General features: G+C 43.3%; 1 protein-coding gene across 1 annotated transcript in view; it reads left to right on the forward strand.

Annotated features, from left to right (window-relative positions):
* The first annotated feature begins 4,618 nt into the window (after positions 1 to 4,618).
* znf385d (zinc finger protein 385D) overlaps positions 4,619 to 16,744 on the forward strand; it is an 87,728-nt gene continuing 75,602 nt past the window's right edge. The window contains exons 1-2 of the mRNA XM_084556810.1: positions 4,619 to 4,834; positions 16,358 to 16,500. Of these exons, the coding sequence (XP_084412936.1) occupies positions 4,813 to 4,834; positions 16,358 to 16,500 (165 nt within the window). The 5' untranslated portion in view covers positions 4,619 to 4,812. The remainder of the gene's footprint in view (positions 4,835 to 16,357; positions 16,501 to 16,744) is intronic.

The following is a 16,744-nucleotide window of genomic DNA, read 5'->3' on the forward strand; positions in this document are numbered from 1 at the left end:
TGTGGGGACTAAACTCTTATGTTAACGTTGTGGGGTCATGAGTTAGGTTTAGGTTAGCATAAGGGTTTTTTGAGATGGTTAGGGGTAAGGGGCTAAGGAATGCATTATATCAATGGAAAGTCCTTTCAGCACAAGATTGTGTGTGTGTTTGTGTGTGTGTGTTTGTGTGTGCGTGCACCAGCAGACATCGCTTTGATCAAGAAAGTGTCTCATTTGTAGTCGATACCGGCGGCCGGAGCTCAGGAGCGGTCAATTCCGTCTGACCTTCAGCATCGTTACAGTCAGATCGTCTGTGTGAGACTGTGTGTGTGTGTGTTTCTTTCTGTTTGTGTGTGTCTTTGTGTGCGTGTAGGTTAAGTACGTGTGGGAATACAGACACACAACTGATACGCACACACCATGACAGCGGTAAACCCACACTCCTCAGACCCTTGGGATCATTTGAACTTCTCTTGTGAAGCTTTGCAAACACAACTCACCTGCACAGATAGACAGACGGGGGCGGATATGCACACAGGTATGTTTCCTCTAGGTGATACATATTCCATGTCTCAACAGGCTTTTACAAACACACACACAGCTTGACTTTGTCAGCATTTTATTTATTTATTTATTTTAACAACAGAAACACATTGCAAAAGACTTGCATATGCAGAAGATGTCAGTAAAGGATGGAGTAAAAACCAGTTGTTGCTTTTTAGCTCGAAATGCCGACCTGATGCCACGTGTCTGTAAAGATTCTCAGTCATCCGTCTCATGTTATATTGGAGATAAAGCTAAAATGTGGAAAACTGGACTGGTTTGATGTTTCTCACTCATTCAGAATCGAAGAAGGCGCTTGGATGAGTGGTGAAACATCTTCAAACGAGTACTGGTACCTTTTTCTTTGCCTTGTTTCAGATGTAACTTGACGCCACCAACTGCAACACAAGACTTTGAAGTTTCCAATGAGTCAAGGGGGCTGAGAAAAACGCAGTTCTATGCACATGTCCCCTGACACATTGCAGGACATGACCTCATCTTGAAGATCTCTCTCTCTCTAATTTTGGGGAGGCTGAGAACGAGCTAACAAAGGTCAAATTCCAGCTCTTCCTGCTAGCTTAAGCAGGCTCAGTAATAGTAGTAGCAGGAGCTAGCTAGTGCTCCCTCACAAAACCTGATGTAAATGAACGATAACCATCTTGGTTCGCTTAATCTGGCTCATGACCGGTATGAATGCATGAAAGCCCATGTTCCAGTGTTTTAAAGTGAATTTTATAGCAGCTGTGTCAGTTTTTGAGATTAGTTCAAACTGGTACCTGCTTACTTCGCATAGCCACCTTTATTTCTAGCTGGTTACAGGAGCAACGTGATTCTGTCGTTGTTCCATGATATAACTGCTAATTAAAAAGCTCATAAATGTGTGTGTAGAGCAGTAGAACATCCCAACACGTACCCAGCCCTCAGTTTGTGCCTATGCTGATAACATTTGGCACGAATACAAGACCGTGTTTGTGAAACTTTGTTTGACAGCACTTCCTGTTGCCTAACAGACCTTTCTCGTCACCTCCGACAGTGTCTCTGTTAAAGTTCGACTCTTTTTTTTCTTCACCCAAACAAAGAAGACGTTGACAAGTGCAATTTCCTCGCTCGTCTAGAAGCAGTGAATCATCACCAACAATGTTTTCATCCGTTCATAAATTATGTATAATTTTCCCAACAATTCTGTTTTCATATTGCATTGCTCAAGAAGAGAGGGGTTTCTTACAGCTACATAAAAAGTTTTATGTAACTTTAAATCTGCTTGCATGTGTGCATGTGTCGAGGGTTGTTTTTGCTGCTTATCTCCGTGTGTGTGCATCTGTATCTCTGACTGTGTGTGTGATGTGTGCAGAGTTTGTTTGGTGCCTTGCATGCGTTTCTTATGCCTGTGTGTATGAAAAGCGAAGATAGAAGGGAGCAGCAGGCTCTCATGGCTGCAGAAGCAGAGCAGCAGCCTGATACCAGCTCCTGTTGAGTCTGATTACGAGCCGCCAGAGAGGAAAGAAACAAATCGTGAAGAAGAGAAAACGAGAGAGTGAGGGAGAGCAAAAAGGACGGACAGAAGGGAGCTGAAGGGCGACAAAAAGGACATTCTGGGAACGAGAGTGTGAGCGTTAGAGTGAAAACAAAAGGGCGAAACAGGATGAGCAAAGAAAGAATCAATCGGTGCACTTACATGCACTTAAGTGACCGTCACCTCACTGCAGTAATCATATTTCTTTAACGTCATTATGTAATCGGCGGAGGTGATCAGAGGAACCAGATTATCTCGCCGTGTTTCACTTGAAGGCTTCATGAAAGACGACGCATCTGGTTACAGGTGGCAGTGAATGCTGTCTCCAAAATAATTCAGCCCTGAGCCGGTAAGAATTTAAAAAGGAACACAAATTGCATTGCCTGAAAAGTCACCTATTTATAAAACTGTGGAGACAAGCTGTGTGTGCTCCTTCTCTGCAGAGTCTGTGTTCTCGCAGCGCCGCCGGTTCAAATGCTCCACGCAAACACACACAGGAAAACAATGAATCAACATGGTGCCAAAACAAATCTGGAGAGAAATCGGATTACTGACCCGTTGCATGCATAAGTGTTTCATTCACCCTAACCTTGTTACTACATGGCTCCCGTAGCCACTCCACATGTAGATTCAGACCTGATAAACACACAGGAGGATATTGAAAATCTAAACTCTTACAAAAAGTACAAACTCACCAGATGGTAGCTAATCTTCTTTGAAACTTGGTTCTAAAAAAAAATTAATAAATAAATAAACTGATAAAGAAACAAAAAAGATAGTTGAAAGAAAGTTCTCTTCCATAAATCAAAGATGGCAGCTGGAGATTAAAATGATTCGCCCACCTGTGGCAGCGGTGAACGCCTCGCTGCCGAGCCAGTCGACGGGAGAAAATCTTTGATTTATTAAGATGTGACGTGAATGGAATCCATTTTACTACTTTACATCAGCTTAAATATTTTCTTCTCCTTCGTCCTGCATAATTCTTTCACTAGGTGGCAGCACAGCACACTTTTAACACGATGGCGATGTTTTATCACCGGATTGAGAGCTCACGGTTAGCTTTGTGTATATAAAGAAGGCCGTCCCTCTGTGACGTCACTCATGAGCTCTTTTGAAGCTCAGTGTCTTGGCTCCGGTTGTCGCCATCTTGGTTGACGCCTCCTTTCTCCCAGCAAATTCAAAAAATGGTAGAAAAGGCGGAGCATCGGTGCAGAGGCGGGTTAGTGACACTTTGGCAGTCAGCTAGCAACCTTAATTATGCGTAACTATAAGCCTTGATATAATTTAAAAGGGTGAGTCTGACTTGCTTTTGGAGCCTGCCCCAAGTGGTCATTTGATAAACTGCATCTTTGTTTGTTTTTTTGCCACTTCTTTGTTGCCTTCTTTTTCCTCCATGGAGGCCGCTGCTGCTTCTTTAGCACACGGCTATTATGAGAGTTTTACATCCAGAAGATATGAACAGAAACAGACGGATGTTTCAGGCATTCACTTTGGTTTTAGCTCAACTAAGATCCCCACAGAATCCTGAAGGAAATAGGATATTTTAGCTCAATAAGACTAAACACAGTGGGAAAGAAATGTGTGGGAAATACCAACTGAAGAAGCACGAGTCCCTATACTCTAGATGTATTGGTATCTGGAGCAAAAAGGTTTAAATTTGCTTCCTTCCCTCAAAGGGAGACTTGCAAAGTAATAGTTTTTTACAGTGCACATGACGATAGGTGTATTAAATCTTGAATGCATCACTCACAAACAATTTTTAAACGAGGAGGAGAACCAAAACACTGAGTTGAAAGATGCTTGGATTCTGCATAGTGCTAAGAGCAACTTTAATCTCTTTCATTTTTCACATCTTGACTTTTTCCCCCCATTGTTTATTTAAAAAATTACCAGCGCTGCTTCAGAATCCAACAAGAAGATTGACGACCACCTATCAGTTCATATTTCCTCGTCCTTAAAGCCTTGTGCGCCTTCTGAAACGCTCATGTTCTTGTCCTGGGGTTGGTCTGCTTCCTACATATTGCATTGCACAACCTCCTGCGTAACCTGGTTTCTCCTGTCAACCTGATTTCTCTGTTTTCTTTTGGTATGCATGCGAACGTGGTGAGCGTGAGGTAGAAAACGATAAGAGGGAAAAGGGTTACGTGAGAGAGAGTGGGAAAGAAAGAATGAAAGAAAGAAAGAAACACAGCACAGAGATATTTACAGGAGTGGAAACAGAGGGACAGAGATAAGGAAAGGAAAGAACTGAGGGAACAGTCGGGATAAAAACAACAACAACAAAAAAAAAGAGATGGAAGCTTGGAAAGGGGAATGAGATCAAATAAAGGAGAGACAGCGGGGAAAACAAGAAGTGAGAAAGAGAGGGAGAAGCCTGGTTGACACATAAAACAAAGATGAGACAACTATAAAGAGAGAGAGAGGAGAGGCTGGAAAATGTAGATAGACACCTCGGTAGAGAGAAGCGAAGGGATTCAGAAAAGGAGGAGGAAGACAGAGGAAGAGGGAGGGAGGGAGGGGAAGAGCTAAAGAGGAGGGGAGGGGACGAGAGAGGCAAAGGGAGGACCGGCGCGAGCAGAGAGGCAGATTCGGAGGTCCACAGACGGCAGCGGCGTGCAGACTGTCCACTGACGCTGCTGTTGGATTGAACACACATGCACAGGCAACACACACCCCTGAGGAGCGTATGAGACATGAACAGGCTGCCGTCCATGGACACACACACACTGGCAGGGCACCAGAGAGGAAATACAGCAAACCCCCGAGCCTGAGGAGCTATGGAGAGCAGCATGTTCTTTGGTGAGTGTGTGTTTGTCTTCATAGATGCGTGTGTGTTTTTTTTTAAATTTAATAGAGAATCTCATCTGTGCGTGAGTGACCGGGGGAGTCCTTAATCCCAGCATGCATGTGCATGTGTATCCTTGTTCTAGAAAGCAAGAGCACTGGTTTCCATTAAGAGGTAAAGAGTTACACACCTAGGTTTTCTTCATTTAAAAATTTATGTTGAGTATGTTAAGTGCATTCCTCTCTCTCATTCCTAAATGCACATGCGTCCCAGCGTGTTCTGGAAACTACACGGACAGTAGATCTGGCTGCTGCAAAAAGTATGAAGTCACTCACAGATGAGCTCCTTAAAAAAAACAAAAAAACAAAATGTTGAATGAACCTGCTGGCCAGGTAAACTCCTTGCCAGAGTTGATACGCTGGCGGCGGAGCTTCAGAGAATTTCACCGCGGCTGTTTAAGCGTCTAAGGTTGCCAGCTCGCAGAGTCACTTGATATTCCGCGTAGAATATGTAGAGGAATCGAAAAGAAAGCCATTAGTTTTTATGGAGGAGGCTTTGGGAGACTTAATGCGTGAGCGGCTTCTAGTCAAGTGCTCCTCTCACGGCTGGCTTACAGTCACATCGCAGGAATAATTACACAGGGATCCGGAGTTCTGAGGGGGTGATTTGTTAAATGAAAGACTCTTTTTTTTTTTTTTTGCCATCCCGGGGATTAAAGCGATCTGAAGTTACAGACCGTGGCGTGTAAGAGCAAGAGGGATTTTCTCTTGTTATGCCATACACAGAGGAGGAGGAGGAGGAGGAGGAAGGAGAAAAGGAGCTGGGGGCTTATAAATGAATAAGCTGTCAGGTGCAGAGACAGCGTCGGCTCTCTGAGATCCACGGCCGACGTCGGTCAGGTGTGAAACTGCCGGGAAGCGAAGAGAGAAATTGAAGGTGGTGCGGGTCTGGTCGGATGGTTGGGTTTGGGGAGTTTGGGCTCGTTTCGCCCGAAATCACAAGAAGTGAAAGTGGAAGAGCGGTTCAGAGGGACTTCAGAAGCTGGTGAAGCTTTTATTACTGTTTTGTCGAGGAACGATCTTAGCAAAAAAAAGAAGAAGAAGAAGAGGAGTAAAGGTCACTGCTTGTGTACAGGATGTGCATCCTTTTAGCATTTATGAAAGCAGTCCTGAGTGCACTGCACGCACAAAAAAAAAAAGACGGCATCTCCTAAAAGATTAATAACGCTGTTTGTTGCCCAACTCTGCACTGCTGCTTTTTTAACTGGAACACATCTTCTGTTGAAGTGATTTATATCTGGCGACGTATCAGACATCTTGACCCCTTTTTGAAACATGATATCAGAAATAAATAGAAATGAACAGAGCAGGAATAGACTTCTATTTTGCATACATCAAAACCAGGCGGCAAATGAGCTGTAACCGAGCAGAGTAATAGGTGCTGAGCGTTGTGCGCTGCAATCATACCAGCTATTAGCGTTTGGAGGAGCTGGAGGCCCTGGAGGAAATCTATCCGGTGTGCCTGCCGTCGCGGTCGGCGTTTAGCAGCACATAAACGTCTTTTCGGTTAACCTCAGATTACATTGGATGTGATTGTTGGAGCCGATTCATAGACAGCTGTGTTTGTTAGTAAGCTGCGCTGGTGACGGCCGAGGCTAATCTGAGGAGGACGGAGGCAGCTTGTGTTGTGCTCCTCGAAGCCAAATGCAAGATTTATGAAATTTAAAACACACACACAAAAAACAAAGGGTTCATCATGTAAAGGTTAATTGGAAAATGAGTCAAAGTGTAGCTTTCCAGAACCCAGAACCCAAACAATGTCTTAAACCCATTCTTTGTGCCCACTTTGTTCATTTTAATAGGGGTGAATTGATTTTATCCTCCCAGCTTGAAGGGGAAGACTGATCTCTCAGCGTGTTCAGGGTCACAGAATACAATCAGCGCTCCACCAAAACACAAAGGTGCTAATCACATCTGGAACGTGCGTCGGCATGAGAATGAGCGTCAGATTTATCTAATAATTGGATTTATATTTGCCGAAGGTAATGGATGGCCACGCAAGGTCCTCCCTCTCGTTCTGAGGCTCTCCAGTCGTCTTGGACGCTCTCGGACGCTCTTGGACCAGATCTTATCGCGGGAGCCGCCAGGTTCAGGACAGTAAGAGGAGACAGAAGGTGGAGGAGAGTGAGAGCAAGATGATTAATTATTAATACCAGTCGGCGGCCTCCAGACATCATTTTTACTCATCTCCCTCGCTCCACATACAGCCGCAGGAGTAAAGCCCAGATACACAAATCCTTCAGGAGGACAGTGTGAAGCACGTACAGTAGCCGTACGCATCCTGTCCAATGAGCTGAACATCTCTCATGGTGTATGAGCTGCAGCGTTAAATACAAAGAGAATAGATAAACAAAACCCTCCAAAAAAAAAAAAGCCCTCATAAATTCTGATCTTTTTTCAAACGTTTCCAGAAGTCAGATCTCATCTCCAGCTCTGCGTGATTACATTTCACGGGGCGGAGCAGGCAGAAGAGCTGCTCCGACAGCCCCAGGTTGAATGTCTGTGAACTGGTTTGTGCTTAATTTGATTCATTAGAATTATGTTTGGTAAATGACGCCCCGGAGCTCGACATGAGCGTGACATGATGAGGCTTATGCTAATATGTTTACATGTCCGGCAGACACACACAGCAACAGTAGGGTTCACGTTGGAGCTGTGACAGAGGATAACCCGATGCAAAGGATGTATGGTTCGAAGTTCGTCTACGCCGCCGCGAGCTTTTATACTTGAATGCTGGTGTGTCGGCAGCGTTGTGTGACCACGCCGCTAAAGCGCTAATCAGTGGCTAATCGACTGTGTTGAGTTTCTCTGTGTGCTTCGAGCAATTGGGAGTGGAAGTGAGCGGTCGGAGTTGGAGCTAATAACTGTTTACTGGAGTTACTTTTACTGATATCACTGCAACACAGAAAAGACACAAGTAGGTTTAAAATAACCAAACAATCCTTCAATTAATGGAGAAACCAATCAACAGATAAACCCATTAGCTGCAGCTTAGTTGGAGGATGAGCTAAAACATTTTGCACAAACAAAAGAAAAAAAGAAAAGCTTAAAATCTTCCAGTTTATGTATTCTTTTATAATTTTCATAGTTGTTTTAGGTTTGGACAGTTGCTTTTGACAAACCAAGCATCGTGAAGGTGTCATGTTGGGTCCTGGCTAAGTGTGAGAACATTTCATGCTCTTTTCAAAGTTTAAAAGAACCAAACAATCCATCAAATCCATGATAAAAATAAACCTTAGCTGCAGCTCATGTTGGAGTTGGAGCTAAAATCGCTCTGAAATCACTGGAACACAGAAAAGACACGAGTAGAGGTTATTTGTGACCTCTGTGATGACGTTTCTGGCTGTTTAAATGTCAAATAACCAAACAATCCATCAATTAATGGAGAAACCAATCAACAGATGAATCCATTGGCTGCAGGTTAGTTGGAGTAGTAACAAATATGAAGATTTGCTGCTTCTCTTTTAATTACTTGTGTATTTTGGGGTTTTTTTGCGTAATTTTCATATTAGTTTCAGGTTTGGACAGTTGCTTTTGACAAACCAAGCATCGTCAAGGTAACACGTTGGGTTCTGGCTAAGTGTGAGGACATTTCATGCTCTTTTCAAAGTTTAAAAGAACCAAACAATCCATCAGTTAATCATAAATCCATGATGAAAATAAACCTTAGCTGCAGCTCATGTTGGAGTTGAAGCTAAGATCACTCTGAAATCACTACAACACTGAAAAATACACGAGTAGAGGTTATTTATGACCTCTGTGATGACGTTTCTGGCTGTTTAAATGTCAAATAACCAAACAATCCATCAGTTAATGGAGAAACCAATCAACAGATGAATCGGCTGCAGGTTTGTTGGAGTAGTAACAAATATGAAGATATGTTGCTTCACTTTTAATTACTTTTTTTGCCTAATTTTCATATCAGTTTCAGATTTGGACAGTTGCTTTTGACAAACCAAGCATTGTGAAGGTGACACGTTGGGTTCTGGCTAACTGAAGACATTTCACATTCTTTTCAAAGTTTAAAAGAACCAAACAATCCATGAGTTAATCATAAATCCACGATGAAAATAAACCTTAGCTGCCGCTCATGTTGGTGTTGAAGCTAACAATGGTTTTCTGAAATCACTGCAACATTAAAAAGACACGTCCGAGTAGATGTAGTGACGTTTCTGTGCTTGTCCAGTCACCGAGAGACGTGGACATGTTGAGGTGTCTGTCGTCTAAGCGTGCATTAGTGTTCATTAGCTGGAGTTGGAGCTGCAGCACAGACAAGACACGTCCAAGTAGATGTTATGTACGACCCCTGCCTCCCTCGGAGGGCGACGTTTCTCTGCTTGTCCAGTCACTGAGAGACGTGGACCGTGAAATGCATTTGAGCCAATGACAGCTGTTGTGGTCTGTGCAGGAAGCTGGCTACCGGGTATTTTTGTGGTAGATCCGACGCAGAAGCATAGATCTTTCCCCTCAGATAACAACAAGTCAACAAAGTGCTTCTCCTTAATGATACATAATAATAACACATATTTTTGATGTATTTTTTCACAATTTGTTTGGGTTTGGACACAACAAGGATCAGGAAGGTGCCACTTTGGGCTCAGTTTGGCTAACTGATGACATTTCTTGCTCTTTTGAAAACTGAAGAAATCCAAACAATGCGTTGGTTAAATGGGGGAAACAATCAGCAGATTAATTCATATTAGAAAAACTAGTTGCAGCTCATGTTGGAGCTGGAGCTGATAATCACTGCAACACTGAAACGAGAGAAGACGTTTGAGGAGGAGGCAGAAGGAGGAATAATTTTCTGTGCACGTCAGGCCACAAGAGCATAAATCTAGCTTTATATACAGTAATAGACTCTGATTTGGTCTCCACCAACTCCTGAGGGAATCATGCATCTCTGTAGCTGCTTTTTGTCCCCATCTTGGTCTGATTTGATCATTTGGTGTTGGCCACGTGAAGTACGGGGCACCAAAAGCAAAACAATGATCTGATATTTGACCTATTGATTATTTAAAACATTGATTAGTTTATCTTTAAGGTTGCTCCTGCTTCATTACTCGATCGGTCTTGAAGGGCAGACAAGCTTCAACATCCTCATTTTGTCAGTGAGTTGTAGTCTATGCTGTACATTACCTACCATCTCACATTTATATTTGAATTTTCTACAGTTTTTTATCTTCGGTGTGTGAGAGCAGCAGACAGACAGTATTCAGTGTTTTCTGTGTGGCCTCAAAAACACATCCCTGGTCAGATTTTACATATCCAAACATTCTTTCAGCCTCTTACGAGTCTCACATTTAGCCATGGCATACTTGGGTGTTAGAGCCGTCCGTCTACAAGACTTCACTCTTTATTCTGCGTGTAAACCGATCACTAGCGGAGAGACTGTTTGGAGGGTGCAGCGCTGTCACAAACCCAGGCTTCTTATTCAAATGATGCATTTGTTTGGCTCGGCAGCGTGTTTTGATTGCTTCCTTTTCGACCGTCCAGTCAGAAAGAAACAGACGAGGCCGAAGGCAAGGCTGAAAGCGCCTCTTTTTATTTATTTTTTTTTCCTCTCTGTGGCTCATTTCTAACTCTCAGGCTGCTCGTGCTGTCTTGTACTCTGTTTTAATGACTGTGACCCGCTGGCCTTTCAGTGTGCGGCGACTCTCCTGAGTCACCCTCGATGCAAAGTAGATGACAGCGCGAGCCGGAGACACTCGGCCCACCTGGGTCCTGCTCTCCTATCGCTCTTGTCAAAAAGTTTAGACGGCAAAACTCAAATATTAACATTCAAAGCGAGCTAATATTGACACCCTGTAAAAGACTGATAATCCCGCATGCTATGAGTGTTTTTCCGTCTAGGAGCCGAGTTTCGTGAAGTCAGTGTCGTGCTCAGGGATTGGGGTTGCACTTCATTTTTTCTGCTCTGCCTTATATTTCACCCTTTGGCTGGCGGTGACAGATGATCAGGCTTAAGAGACTTGAACCATTAACCCTCGCTGCAGGCTGGAATGTGCCCTTGTGTTTGGGCATGTTGGCTGGATTTCTGCTTTTACGGTCTGTAACAGAAGACAAAGAAAATATTCTCAATTTGCCTTTTCAAACAATCTCAAACAGTCTGATGTTTAGGAATGTGTGACAAAGTTGTGGTTTTTTTTTACCCACTATTTGTTATTTCTTGACTATAAACTTTGACTTCATCAAAATCCAGAAGGGAGTACTGTAATCTTCTCGCCAATTTGCCCGTTAGACAGCTTTTAGTTTCTATTTCTTCAGCTATAGATCTTAACTATTCAGTATAATGGGAGAGAATTTTTCACAGATATTCATTGTCCATAGGGGACGGCTCTTAAAGACTTTGGTGATCCGGTGAATTATATTTATAGACACATGCGTTCTCCTCAGAGGAGCTTTGGAGATCCCTTCATGTTCCAGTACTTTGGTTTCTTTCTCTCACAGTTGTTTTTATTGTGAATTGTACAATTACACAAAACCATGTGCCAAAAAAAAACTATAAAAATACGACAGAATCACATCCCACCAAGAATATACCCCATCCTGTGCTGTCATACAATATGGTTTCCCATAAAATAGAGTATAGAGAATATAATGAGTCTCCATAGAACCATCTCATTAGCTAAAGGCTCTTAGTAATGAAAGATGGAGACATAAAAGTGTTTCAATTAAAATAAAGACTAATTAATAATCACGCAGAGGCCTAGACCATATCATTCCTCCAGCTGTGTAGAGGGTTCGTCAAAAAAAATGTCAAGAAAGATCTCCATGTAGTGTGTGTCTGATTAATACGTGTACGACTAATACCTTTCCCGTCAGCCTTAGCGTCTGGACACACTACAATAAGAAATCTTAAGCACACGATTAAATCTAAAGGACTTCGGTGATCCTTTGGCATTACATCTTGGACTACTTTGAATTGTTGTAGCTTGGAGACATTTATAGACATCCCTTGGGGGACTTGTTAGAGCTCTGGAGATCCCTTTATGTTCCTCCTATCGCCTTCATAAACCTTATACTTTTCCCTTAACCCTTAGCGTCTGGACACATTAAACCAACATCAACGAACTAGCAGGAATGAATTCTGAGGGTCATGTCTCGAGTGCCTGGGCCGAACGCTTGCACTTGAACACAACTCAAAGGTGACAGATGGCAGATACGTTCAGCACCTCCACAGGAGGAAATACAGACTTCCCCCGACATTTGCCAGTGGTCGACTGACATGTCGAGTGTCACGCCTCATGTGCCTGGACCAAAAAGTTGAACTTGAACGCACCTCAAAGACTACACAATCATTCTGCACCTGCATGACCTACTGTCACCTACTGTCCAACATTTACCAGTGACACTTGTTTATAGTGTTGTGTTTAGTGCTAATTGGCAACTAAACACTTAATGAAGATGTTGAACATGATGCTGAATAATTATACTAGAATAAAAGTTTGCACAGATCAGATTCATTGTCCACAGAGGATAAATTTTAAGGACCTTGGTGATCCTTTGGCTTTGTATCTCTTACTGCTATGAGATGTTTGGAGCTTGGAGATATCCATAGAAAGTCATGTTCCCCGTGGAGGAATTGTAAGAGCTTTGAAACTCCCAAAACCTTGTTTTTTGGGCAAATATCTGAACAATTACTACCTTTCCCATCAGCCTTAGCGTCTGAATACCATGTGCCACGTCTCCTGTGCCCTTGAACACAGCTAAAAGACAACAGCTGGCACCTCCATGAGAGGAAATAACTGTCCAGTGGTGCAGGACACGGTCACAGACTCCCCGGATATTCGCCAGTGGCCAACAGTCATGTCGAGTGTCATGTCTCATGTGCCTGGACAGAAAAGTTGAACTTGAACGCACCTCAAAGACAACAGCTGGCACAAGCATTCTGCACCTGCATGAGAGGAAATTGCTTTTCAGTGGCGTGGGACACGGGCCGTCACCTACTGTCCAACATTTGCCAGTGACTTTCATCTTAGTGCCTCATGGGCGCTTGTTTATACTTTTGTGTTTAGTCCTAACTGGCAAACATTTGCACGCTCACACGCTAAACGAAGATGTTGAACATGATATTGATTATACCTTGCACGGATCATATTCATCATCCACAGGCGGTAAATCCTAAAAGACTCTGGTGATCCTTTGGCTTTGCATCTTGAACTGCTACGATACATTTGTTTCATGTTGCAGATATTTGCACTTGAACACACCGCAAAGACTGCAGTCGGCATCCAGCTGGTTTGTAAGTTCTGCATGTCGGCATGAGAGGAAATAACTTTCCAGTGGTGCAGGACACGGTGCCATTTGCCAGCGACAGTTAGTTTAGAGTTTCTTTGGCGCTTGTTTGTGCTTTTGTGTTTGGTGCTAACTGACAAACACACTCAGGGAAGACGCTGAACATGGTAACACTGTTAAACATCAGCGTGCCGGGATACCCATGCACATTTAGCTCAAAGTACTACTTTACTTTAAGGTACTGCTTTCTTTCTATATTGTGAATCGCTTTAAAAACTGTACATTTATCTATCTTAATGCACTTATACTTCAACCATGCGAGGTTGCTATACAGCAAAGATACTGTATAGGATAAGTAGTGGAAACCAACTACAAAATACATCACTTTGCACTTTTTTTGACTTATTAAATTACACTTTTATACCTTTTTTCATGCAAAACATACGCTAAATAAATACAATGATATATATTACATATTTGATTCCACAACAGTTCCTCTTACTGATAGGCCAAGCTAAAGCCTCTTCAAGTACATCTTGTAATGCAGAATATTTACATGATCCTATAATATTTTTATTTCCACCAGTGACTGTTTCAATAGAATAACGAGACATTATTGAGATCTCTCATTCGCTGGTGGAACAGATCGTCCACGTGTGATGTTTCAGAGAAGCGAAGCATGGTGACACTGAAGATTCAATCTCCTATCAATCAGCAAACCAAACATTTTCGGTTTGTCAGTCTTCATCCCGCCCGCGGACTAATCCCAGGCATCACATCCCGGTGTGTCTGAACGGGTTGCTTTGACCGAGCACGTCGGGCTGATGAGTGGCGAATTTGGCTGAGAGCGAGGCGGAGCGAGCCTGAAGGGCTGACGTCAGGCCCGGCATGTCGAGGGATGGCACGGTTGGCTGATCCCTGCAGAAGGACATGCTTTGTTAAAGTTGGGACTAGGACGTGCCTCCACATGAGAGACGGCATGTGTTCTTTTTCCAACAGATGGCAGCGCTCCGGCGACTGGAGAGAGAAGACAGAAGACGGAGGGGAGAGAAAGGGGGGAGACAGCCTTTGGTTTTCCCCACGTCTCTTCTCGTCTTTATGACTTTTGCTTTTTATTTACCCCTAACCACTGCCTGGGGACCGAAACGTGGCAAAACTTTGCTTTTATTTGTCTCAAGACAGTGGTTTGATACCGTATCTGCCAGCGCTTTAGAGCCATGCTGGCCCAGAGTTCCACTGTTGTTAAATGTGCAGCGATAAAAAAAAAAAAAAAAAAAAAATACATCCCTCTGGTTCTCATTATAGCTTTTGCGAAATAGCTTCTTTAATTCCTAATGCTTTGGAAGGCTATGACAGTTTTCTCTGCCTCGTTTTTTTTTTTCTTCCCTCCCTCCTCCATCTCGCCGTGTTGAAATCAGCCCTGTGCTGTTTCCAATTGGTGGTTTAAAAAGCACTCTCTTGCTGGCGTGGTACACTCACATGACAATAAAAATGAAGTATTTACGTTTGTTTTTCCTAGAGAAGTGCGGGCCAGGCCTCGCTCGCCGTTGAATCATCTCATAAGACGCGCTGCCTGCCTGCTGCAGCCGTTCCACGTCGGCCATTTGCGGCGACAATTTCAGAACGAGAACATCTGGTTCCGTGGGATAAACATCATCGCGGCGTCGCACGCGGTGAATTCGGTTAATTCGCCAGCTTGCGGCGCAAGTCCAAGGCTGTTCTCTAAAGCTGGGGACGCACTGCTCAACTTTCAGAGTCTTTACGGATTTTTGAAAAGACTGGGGATCACGCACTTAACAACTGCACCTGATGATGTGCTATCACAGACTACATGTCCAACCAACTAAAGCCAACTGAACGCATCAAACTCTTGCGCTAACCAACATTATATAGGCACTCGATTAATCTTTTTAGATTCCCGCTACTTCCTGTCGTCTTCTGATGCCACTTCCTGTGTCCCATCCTGTCATTTTTATTGGCTGCTGGCAACACAAGTTTGCAGTTTGCAGGTTCGATAATCAGTTCACACTACCTGACTGATTCAGATTCAGTTAAAAAAATTCAAACATGTTCAATCGACTGCGACTGAGGCTGAGTTTAGTCTGCTCACCACTCACCCTGGCAGATTTTTGAGCAGACTGGTGCAGACTTAAAGTTAAAATACTTTCCTTCAGTGCAAGCAACAACTACCGAATGTAAGGATACTTGTTGAGTGGTACTAGTGCATACTTATACATGAGTAAAGTAAGTAAACGTGTTAATAGGCCTGGTGTAAGTTGCACAGACAATTAAAAATGCCAAATTTGGAACGAAATCACAAGAGTTTTGAAATCAAATTCTTCAAAAAATCCACCAAGTTTTTCAGAAGCGTGTTTATTCTTGACGACAGGATCAGCACGTGTGCCAAAATAACAAGTCATGGTACACCGATAAACTCTTTTGGATTTTTCTCAAAGATTTCACCATCTATAATGAGGGTGAAAGCTCAGGAAAATGAGTGGGAAAACGTTTTGAATGAAGTTTTGATGCGCTTGAAAGACACAATTCCTACAATATGCAATGAAATTATGACTTTTTTGTTCACACAGGAAACATTTTATGTTTTGTGGGTGCAAAAGTTCCCTTTTGACCTTTTGTAATAAAATAATCTCAACTCAGTGCCCACCCACAAACCTTATCACAAGTTTGATCACATGTCATGGTCTTCATCAGCAGACAGCAGCCTCTAAAAGTCTTTCCAAGTTCCAAAAGAGCTTCTAAATTGACCTTAAGTTGACACAATTCCATCACAAATACTGGAAATTGAGTGGAAATCCTCAGAATTGGACAGAGGACATTAATATAAGCAGTTTGTAATAAAATAACAGACGCGTTGCTATCGAACGCTGAAAAAGGTAACTTCAGACTGATGGAAATCCCCCGAAGAGGTTTGAGATTTAAGGTTTTTCCAGCTTTAAAACATTTAAACTGCTCGATTTTTTGGGAGATTTGGGGGATTTCCACGCTACGAGGTGAGTTATGCAATGTGCAGCTGAAACTAAAGGAATGTCTTGCTTTGGCGGGCCGTGGCGGCGCAGGTGCTACGTAGCTAGATAGAAGATAGATGTGTGGACGCCGTGACGCCACAGACTACGACTAACTCACTGACTTGAAGGTTTCGCTTGGATGTAAGCTGCAGGATTTTGGATTTTCCGTCTGCTCCCGCTGCCGTTCAACATGTTGCCTTTGCTCTCCCTCCTGCAGGTAACACATGTCAAAATGGCCTTATGCCCGCCCTGGTGCGCCCCGCCCTGCCCGGCATCCAGACCTCACTGGGCATGAAGCAGTTTCTCCCGATCCCGTTGGACACGTCCTCGGCGGTCAGCCTCTTCCCGGGGTTCAACGCGGTGAGTCTCCGCCTTATCTCTTTGTGCGATCTGTCAGACACTGTTTGACCTTTGCTAAGGTCACGCAGAAAGACGCCTGCTGTGATCTGTGAATATGTTTTTCTTTACATTCAAAGTGTTATATCTCTACATGTAATAGCTCCATGTCCCTTAAATCTGCTCATTTGTCATCGTCTGTGCTTAAGCTGTTATTACCGGCTCAAAGCTACAATAAGGAGCTTTTAGCTTGGAGGCAGCGAGGTCC

This window comes from Chelon labrosus (assembly GCF_963514085.1).
Source record: "Chelon labrosus genome assembly, chromosome: 12".
Classification (NCBI taxonomy): Eukaryota; Metazoa; Chordata; class Actinopteri; order Mugiliformes; family Mugilidae; genus Chelon; species Chelon labrosus.